At 32.9% G+C, this 10327-nt stretch overlaps 1 protein-coding gene across 3 annotated transcripts; it reads right to left on the reverse strand.

Moving 5' to 3' along the window:
- Nucleotides 1-2216: 2216 nt before the first annotated feature.
- On the reverse strand, nt 2217-10059 carry LOC127701354 (metalloproteinase inhibitor 4-like). Of its 3 annotated transcripts, none has more exons than XM_052205246.1 (6): nt 9775-10059; nt 8583-8701; nt 6158-6261; nt 5407-5506; nt 4592-4710; nt 2217-2557 (listed from the first exon to the last, which is right to left on the reverse strand). In XM_052205246.1, the coding sequence occupies exons 1-6, from the start codon at nt 9795-9797 to the stop codon at nt 2369-2371; spliced, it is 654 nt and encodes a 217-aa protein (XP_052061206.1). In that variant the 5' UTR covers nt 9798-10059; the 3' UTR covers nt 2217-2368. The 3 variants fall into 3 exon arrangements, with proteins under 3 accessions (XP_052061206.1, XP_052061207.1, XP_052061208.1); XM_052205247.1 differs by having other exon boundaries at nt 9856-9923; XM_052205248.1 differs by having other exon boundaries at nt 9808-9902.
- Between the last annotated feature and the right edge of the window lie 268 nt (nt 10060-10327).

The following is a 10327-nucleotide window of genomic DNA, read 5'->3' on the forward strand; positions in this document are numbered from 1 at the left end:
TGTTTGAAGAATGAAACATGAGAAAATTAGTAAAAACTGTCAAAATACTGACCAGAAATGCCCTATACAAAAAAAGTTAGGAATTGAACAAACTGTATCATTTTTAGTGATTTCATTTTTTCTATCTCATTAATAATAAACTCATTATAGATACCAGGATTACAATTTTGTACGCCAGACCACAGGAACTTGTCTCTGAAAAAAGTTCCTATACACCTTAATATAACACAAGGTACTTAACTCGCATCTTTGAAAAATGTCACCCGGTCGCGAACTTCCGTTATATTTCAATTTCTCGGTTGTCAACCCCACTAAAATTTGTTATGCAGTAAATATAAATTGATTAATGTACACAATGGTGTATAACACGCCTACCTTTGTTGTCGGAATCATTCGTAGCAGGCCTCCCCAAGTATGTCAACCGTAATTATTTCGTACGTTGAAGAGCATTGAGGACTCAAAATCCCGAGTATTGCCAAATACGCGCATTTCGTCTACAAAAGACTCATCTGTGACGGTCTAATAAAAAAAGTTAAAAGCCCAAATAAAGTACGAAGTTGAAGAGCATTGAGGACCCAACATTCCGAGTTTTGCCAAACACAGCTATTGTAATATATTCCTGGGGTAGAAAATCCTCAGTATTTCGAAAAATTTAACGTTTTTTTGTAAACAGTTATTACCATTAATGGCATTAACGGTGCCAGTTTTGCTGCATCAAATTTCGACAATAAATGTCTCTCCAGTGATGCCCGAGACCAAAATAGTCCGTTAAAAATTTTTGACCTTAATAGATTATTTCCAAACTTTTAACTGTCCAACACCAGTAGTTCATATAATTCAATCTAAGATATGGTAGAGTTATTTAGTTTGGAATGTTCTTACTCTATTCAATAGCAAATCCTCTATACAGAATCATGAAACCATATACAAACAGCAGGATTGAATTGAAAGCGTTTCGTTTACACTACTGGATCGCCAAAACTTACAACTGTTAAATAGGCGAGACCTTGAACATTCAAAACTAGGCAACCACCCGATCTTCCGCCCCATTAACTAGTCAATTAAAACGAATGATTTTCATTTGACAGTTTAGTACCTACTTGTTATTGTACAACTCAAGTTTCATTTTTGAAAGTCGAACGTTAACTATTTTAAGTAAACTTTCACGCCTTTTTGCGTCTGTCCCAAGTCAGAAACCTCTGGCCTTTGTAAGTCTTGTATATTTTTTTTTTAGTTTTGGTTCATTTATATGTTTCGGAGTTAAGTATTACGTCTATTTTCACTGAACCAGTAAACATTATTTTTAGAGGCCAGCTGAAGCACGCCTCCGGGTGCGGGATTTTCTCGCTGTGCTGAAGACCCATTGGTGGCCTTGAGCTGTTTCTGTTCTTTGGTCGGGTTGTTGTCTCTTTGACGCATTCCCCATTTCCATTCTCAATTGTTTTCCTTCTCCTTTGATCGTTGATAAATATAGATCACCGACTCTTTTAACTTTATCAGTATTTGACACTGGTATGCGACAGTTGTCACTATTTGAGAAGGAATTGCTAACCCTTCCAAACACCTGAGTAAACCTCCAATTTTTTAGTGGCGTTCGTGTTGCTAAATATTAATTATTTGTCTGGTGTTTAGTGGATTACTAGATATAGGAAGATGTGGTATGAGTGCCAATGAGACAACTCTCCATCCAAGGTACAATTTATAAAAGTAAACCATTATAGGTCAAGGTACGGCCTTCAACACTGTTTATTTGTTTTGTCATGATGTTACATTGTAGCGTCGGCCTTCAACCTACGTTTTTTTTTTATTCTTTCTTGGTTTACACCCAACACGGTAGGTTTTTAAATAGTGGTTGCCTTTAGAAATTCTTTTTTTACACCTTAGTTTACAGCACTGGTCTTTTTGCATCGATAAAAAGACATGAAATAGTTGTAGAAGTCAATCTTCTTTCCTTTGGAAGTTAGTCGGTATATTCGTTGGAATTCATAAAAAAAAATCCATTGATAATAGATAACAATTAAGAACTGGCATTTGTACAATACCATAAACTCTTTTTATGCTTTATATGGCAATGAGATAATTTCACTATCATGTTAACTTGAAGTTGTTGGGTTTACGTCATCAAACAGCAATACAACAAAACAAAAGACCAAATACACATTTTTGTCTAAATTGTACACCTTACGCACGATAACGAAACAAATAATGTAATTACAATGGTTTCTATCTATTTATTTATGTTCTGGTCATAAAACACAGAATTAAAAAAAATCATAAATTATTCTATAAATAATTAACAATCAAAGTTTGTAAAACTAGTATAAATAGTGGGACTAACTAATAATGTCATCAATTATTCTCTTGTATTTCAACCTCTGAAGACGTTAGTGATGTAACTGTTAAAAATATTCTGAGCAGACGGACACGTTTTCCAATGACACCGCCTTCTAAAAAGACTTCGAGCACAGTAAGCATTCTGCACGGCCTCTACATGGAACGCCATCTTACACGAGTGAATAGACGCCTTGCATATTTGGTTTTCTGTACATGTAGTAATCTAAAAGCAAATAATAAAAATAGTATTAGACTAACGACCTTATATGTATAATTTGTGTGTAAACGGATATTCAGAACCGTCAATTTTATCAAACCTTGAAAATTTAAGCTTTGCGACTGAAAGCAGTAAAGGGCCAAGGCCTGTTGAGCGATTATTATAGCTGTAAAAATTTATGCATTTTTTCAATATAGCTGTAAAATAGATCTTATGTTATTTTTTTAAATATAGTGCTAAGATAGATTGTATTCTCTTTTTTAATATAGCTGTAAAGCCATAAAATTGGAAAATGTCCAGACACAAGAAGATTACAACAATGATAATGATAATATATATAATAACAACATCATCACAATCTCACATTAGTTCATGTTAAATTTACATACGGGGCATGCAGATACTGTTAAATGAAGACACAGTCACGTTTTCCCCCATCAATTCACATGTTTAGAACTAACTTTGTACCGAGGTTTCTAGTTTACAATATTTGTTTATCAGCATTAATCATTTTAACTTCGATTAAAAGGCGTTGCGGGATACAGGTCAATGACTGAGACGGCAACACGAAACAATTAGGGAGCTACCATTTGATTTTTATGGGGGGGGCTAGGATGAAAATTTTTGTCCTGCATTTATTTTTAAGTTGTAATCTCTGTCCTGCCTTTTTATTTTTCACTCTATTCGGTCCTGCCTTTTTTTTATTAGTTTATCCTGACTTTTTTTACATAAGTTGTCATCTTGCCTTTTTTCCCCTCAAAACTCCTGTCCTGCCTTTTTTCAAATTTCATCCTAGCCCCACCCCCTCCCATAAAAATCAAATGGTAGCTCCCTTAGACAATAAGAAAATATAATATCACGTACATCTTCAACTGTAGACCTTGTTCTCACATTGGTGTTCACATTTATACAATGCTCGGACGGTTGGTTGAAAAAAATATTTAACCATATGGTTAAAATGACTCGGGCAATTGACCTTTATCTTCATTTTCTCGTTCATTTTTACGTCACTTTAGTTTTAGCTTCGTTGGCAACGGTACCATTGATGTTCAATCTGATCATGGGGGATTTTACATGAAACACTTTAAACATATGGAAGAAACAGTCTACTTTGTTTCCTTCACGAATTATAATAGTTCTCCCCTCTCGATATTCAAAATTTTAATATGCTCTCATGTAAAAAATCTGAACTTGAAATCTATCTGTATTTGGGAAGCTTTCGAAACTCACTCGTTACAGAACGATATACATATGTGTTTGTTATTTATGCTACAAGTCAAGTTATACATCGTCATGAGTCGCCACAAAATACAAATAAATTTAACAAGTTCTACCATCAAAATCTGTAAAGGACAAATATATTTGCATTTCGTGGCGGTCAGATTTAATATTGAAAGATTCTCGCGGTCTACTATAGTTTCCGCAAAAAGTGTCAAACTCGGTAAAATAAGTCTTTTGTCATGTTGATGTATTTGTGGATCGTATTGTTCTGGTAACTTTAACTGTTTAAAATTTCCCTCTATCTGTTGTAGTTTTCAAGATAATAACCAAAGACTTCTAAATTTGCAAAAACAACAGGGGCAATAACTTCAAAACGGAGTTTTCCGATTTTCTGAAAATTCCATAGCTAATAATTTTTTCCAGTCAAATTTAGCTCTTACTGCTCTAATTTTTTTAGATAAAGATAAAAAAACAAAAACTGCATCTTACCCAGGTATGTTTTAATTTAGCCACATCGGCCATGTTTTTATGGATCACAACCCCGGATATAATTTCCAACAAGATTTCCTTAGGAACATTGCGGTAATTAACAGTTTGTAAACATAGTAACGTACTAAAATTCAACACTTACCTCGCAACCACAATTATATAATTTAGTTTTTTTAGATAAAAAACAAAAACTGCATCTTACCCAGGTATGTTCTATTTTTAGCCACATCGGCCATGTTTTTATGGATCACATCCTCGAATATAATTTTCCAACAAGATTTCCTTTAACAGTTTTTAAACATAATAACGTACTAAAAATTCAACACTTACCTCGCAACCACAATTATATAATTTATTTAATAGCGAGTTCATCTGGCATTTAGGGAGGGTTTCCCATGTGGTTGCTATGTCACATGTGCCTATTCCTAATCCATTCTCATCTCCTGGACCTAAAACAGATTTTTAATTTAAAAAATGGAAAATCTTTAAATCTTTGAAGAGTTTTTTTAATACGACATAAACATAAAACAAGTTCACAGAATGGAGCTGTTAGTAGTCATTAAACACTTACTATGACCATGATGACAAATCCTAGAATTTAGGTTAATTCACACTAAACACAAAAACCATTCGTAAACCATAAAACACTAGATTAAAAGTGGGACGGCTGAGATCTAAAAATAAAACTATTTTAAACCTCCGAATATTCAAAAAGTTGTCAGATGTCCCGTGACGTGTTGGGACGATTTACTGGTGTAGACAAGTGTCTGTTGCCGAAGACTTTGTGCATGGCCTTTAGTTACTTTTGTCGTCGGATCGATACCTGATTTGCGTATACTCCACATGAAATTTCCTTCATAATGTATCAAAAATGTAATTTCTCGGTGTACTTTTTGACAATCCCACCTTTTTGTTCCCTCAGATTTGTCATGTCGAAAACTGAATCACCAAATTGATCTTTCCATTTATTTCATTGTAGAAGACCGCCCATTCAATTAACTTTCAGAAAGAAGACTAGCAATAAAAGGTAATTCCTGTAAAACATTGGTTGATAAATGATAATTCTTGAGACAGTTGCGGCTTGTACGGACTCCTCATATTCTTTAGTTACATATACCCAACATTGTTAGAGTTCGCCTACTTACCACCGAGCAGATAATCCACGTTCTTGTCTAAAGTAATACTACACGGTATGCTGGTTTCTATGTTAATAACATTTCCTTCCGAAATACTATGTGTATTGTCCTAAAAAGAACCATATACTGTATCAACTGTATGTTTTTTTTTATATCATCGGGGGAAAAAATTATTCAAAATATGTAGATTTTACAAATAAAGTATAGCAACTATAAAAAATAATAAAACTTTGACATATTCTGATATTGCACTAATCAGCTTGGTTTATATTTGCACTTTTTTTTACCTCTCAGACTTTTGAATAAAATACTGAAAACATCCTGGAATACAATTCTTTACTATGTTTCGATTAGTATTTAGAAAAGGAAAGTAGTTAAAAAGAAATAAAACACAAAACACAAAAAACAACACACCTGTTAAGTATCGTCGCAATAGTCGGAAAGAAAAAGAGCTTTGCTTGATTTGCAAATATCCTTAACATATGTAGCTTTTGAAACCTTGTTTGTCAATCAGTGTACACTCTTTAACATTCTGTTAAGGTCTGGGACTATTATACTTTAGTTTAGTATAATAGTCCCAGTTAAGGTGCATAAAAATGTTCAATCTTTTGGTCTCGTGCATAAAAACGAACCGAATGAAGGTTATTCCATAAACACGTGTAGCGCACACGGAAATCAGTAGCATATTTGTTTACTAGTTCGTTGTTGTCTGATTTTTCCGATCTACCTATATATGAACGGTATGTAAAATAGTACTTACCTTGAACACTTTTTTTACTTTGACAGTATATATAATACTCCTCTGTTGATTGCCGGGAAGGGCCTTTACTGGCGCATTAGAGTCTATCACATCGCCACGTATAACTGAAAAATTAAAAAGATTTAAGAAGTTGAACAAAAACCATAAACCAAAGAACATCGATACAAAAATCAGCAAAAGAATAAATGGACATAAATGACCGTCAGTTTTCTCGTTTGAATATTGTTTTACATTTGTCGTTTCGAAGCTTTTTATAGCTGACTATGCGGTATGGGTTTTGCTTATTGTTGAAGGCCATACTGTGACCTATAGTTGTTACTAATTACTTCTATATCATTTGGTCTCTGGTGGAGTGTTGTCTCATTGGCAATTATAAACATCTTCTTTTTTAATTATAAAGACAACTTACTAATCCCTCCCCACAAACCCTTGAACCCCTTTACACACACACACACACACACACATAAATTAAGACATACGCATGATTTTTTGTGTTTTTTTTTTAAATATTAGCATATATTCAGTGAGTTAATGTTTCCAGGGCACAAGTCCAAGATATGTGGTGTGTTACCTACCAAAATACATAACATTTATAATTGTTATATGTGATAGTATATGAGAAATTAACTTTTTTATACTTGTTTAATAATTAAATAATTTCTTTAAAATATTAGTACATTTCTTCTATAAAAGTTAAGAATTTTTTTCATCATAAATGCAACTTCATTTTTTTTTATTCATAGCTTGAATTCTTTTAAGCATATTCACCGAGCTTTACAAATATGATAAGCTGCCTAACTTTCAATTTATTTTATGTTTGTGTTTACTTCGTTGATTTGTGAACGATTGTGAAAAGGGGGAAGCAGTTCAATTCCGGCATTCATAGCGTTGTTCAAGACTAGTAAAAATCTGGCGATTAGTCGTATTCGGTGAAAATTCACGAATAAAGAAAGAAAGGTGGTATTGTCGCAACAATAAATGAAACATATACGTGGAATCTGTGAAACACACAGTCCGTGATGGTTAACCAAGTCATGATGCTATCCATAAAACATTCAAAGACATGATTTCAACTTTGCCGTTATGAATCCTTAGTCCACTGGTTCCCAGGTACACAGCAAGTTTCTGCCTTGAAAATTCAAATAGGCAATAGCTGTGCTTGACTAATTCATCAACTGTGAGATATATAAACCATACACAGGATGCAATGTTGCTATATATATATTTAAAATATACTTTTTCACTGTTTTGGTCTTTTGGAAAATGTTGTTTGTGCTGTATTTAGACCCCTGTACCAAGAAATTTGTTTTGCATGCACACGTATAAAAATTGCGGTTTTTGTCCAATGCAATCATAGGTTTGAACGTTGTTTTCAAACCTATGATTGCGTTGGATAAAAACCGCAATTTTTATACGTGTGCATGCAAAACAAATTTCTTGGTAGAGGGGTCTAAATACAGCACAAACAACATTTTCCAAAAGACCAAAAAGTGAAAAAGTATATTTTAACAAAACGCACTTGTCTATATATATATATATATATATATATATATATACATAGTAAAGTTCACAATCGGAAAATGAAATCATTTCTTTTGTCCGAAATATAACTTCTCAAACCACCCTTTAGGTGGGACTTTATGTGTAAGTGAATCTGTTGTGAATCTCTGCTGTCCTTTATTTCAGGTTGAATAGGATAGATGAGATCCAACACACTTCTTAAATATCATGGCAATAATAAATCCGAGTTATAGTTCTTTTTACCTATTTTAAAAAATTCTTCCAGAGTATTTTCTGAATGAAACGGTGGTTATATCTAAATTTAAGCTGTGTTCTATGTATATGAGAATTGAAATTGCTTTGTTCAATGAAAAAGTTTTAAGGGTTAACAGGTTTATAGAAATCTGGTTATATGAACTTCTCTTATATGGCAGATGAACCCACACCAGTTTGGAACGGGGAGAGTACCACGCTCTCTACACGCTAAAAAGCTCTTCCAGGGTTCAGCAGGTGGTCTGTTTTTCAGCCAAAAAATTTCTGTCCGTTTCAAACATATCCTGACATTCTTAATTTACCGCCCTTCATCCCGGTCGAGACATATTGAAAAATTATACTTATGGGATTCAATGTAAATTTGTTTACAACCTAAATATGCATGTAACATATGCCACTAGACATTAATCAATCAATCATATAAGAGAAAAGGGTTCAATAAACAAATGATTTAAATCAAATTATCAATTATTGTCAACCAGTTTAACATGCATATATGATATGAAGTTTTTCAGCAAAGCAAGAAAGGATGACAAATATTTTCTGGGCGAATATGGTACAGAGAACTTATAATCAAATTTGTATTATTAATTTGTAGATTGAAACTAAAGCAAGTCTTAGAGCCTCTGGTGACCTAAAAAACTATACATACCATAGGCAGCCCTACAGAAATCTTCCTGGTGATGGCCTTTGAGACATGAACATCCATATACTGCACTGAGGGAACTTACTACTATTAAAATTTTCGTTAACAGATCAGAATCCATATTCCTATAAAACATAAAAAATGATTAAGACTAAACCAATCTTTTATTCAATGAATTATTACAAAAAGAGAGAAAAACATAATGTTTTATTCAAAAATCCAAAACCTGAATACAAATGTATCTCTATTCAACCTATTGACGTTTCTTCTATTGTATATATATTGTGAAATGGTTGGAGAAAGCAAACACTCCTCTTTAATTTTCTAGATTGTCGCCACTGCTTTTACACAGTACTGTCAACATTTTGAATTAAATATTTTTGACCTATGCATGTCTTATTCAATTTTGAAAATACTTATTATATAAATAGAAAAAAAAACTCATCTAAGATACCAGACTTAAAATTGTGTACGCCAGTCGCGCCCCCCGGGGTTTCGTCTACAAAAGACTCATCATTGACGCTCAAATCAAAAAAGTTAAAAGACCAAATCAAGTACAAAGTTGAAGAGCATTGGGAAATTAAAATCATAGCTGTATCCAACTCATTTAAACACACAAACCAAATGACCATCAATGTCCTCAGATATCTTGAGACAATTTTGCGTCTTTAGGCTTGTCTTAAAAACATAAAAAATATCTTTAAGACATGACTAAAGACACAAATCTGACACAAGATGACTGAGGTAGTCATTTGATATACAGTTTTAGTGATTATATTTTCTCTTTAATGTAAAAATTACTATATAGTCTTAAGAGGTAAGAAAACATCTACGGTATATGTGTTTCTATCCCCGTAGATAGCCGTAGCAAGATTTGGCAAAACTTTTTGAAAGTTTTGATTTTCAGTTCTCTTCAACTTCTAATTGATTTTTTTCTCCAACCAATTTGATTTGAGCCCCACTGAAGATGTGATCTTGCTTTTCAGGATACAGAAACGCCGAGCCGATCTTTTAACATGCTAGCTAATTAGATAAACAATCCGAATGAAGACATACTACAAATAACCCGGACAAATATGTTGACCAGTTGTTAACTCCAACCGTTCGAGTGAGGCAAACACGTTACCACAAGACCGACAGGTGTTCGAATCGGTATTTAAGGTACATCTAATTATGTGCATAATATACTAGTACTTACAATTTTTTTGGCATACCATTCATAAAAGTTTACCTTATTTACATTTTTGTTTTGCTTGAATCTAAATATACACTTTGTTACCTGCAAAGATCAGTACAAAATTATACAAACTATATATGTTTGTAATTCGTTTATATAGGTTGAAAGAACGTTTTTTGACAGAGTCATTTTTTTCTTCAATTTTTGACGTCTATACTTACGTTGTCATCCACATAACAATGTAGAAGTGTGGTTGATGAATCATGAAATATCATAAAACATAGAGTTGTCATTGGACGACTTTGTATCTATTTACCTATTGAAATATATGTCACATGCGACAATTAATATCTTGTCACCTATCCTAATAATGTTATTTGATTGATTCTAAAGAGAAAACTAATTTGTAAAAATCATGCAAAATATCACTTATAAAGTCATTTTCATGTTTTATGGTTTCCTCTTTTTTTATGTCATTGAATTTAACTTCCTACATACATGTTTTAGCCATCCTCTATCCTGAATAACTAGAATCTGTATTTTTAACTCTGTAGCAATTTGATTACTTTGAAGT

Source organism: Mytilus californianus, unplaced genomic scaffold (assembly GCF_021869535.1).
Source record: "Mytilus californianus isolate M0D057914Y unplaced genomic scaffold, xbMytCali1.0.p SCAF_5, whole genome shotgun sequence".
Lineage (NCBI taxonomy): Eukaryota > Metazoa > Mollusca > Bivalvia > Mytilida > Mytilidae > Mytilus > Mytilus californianus.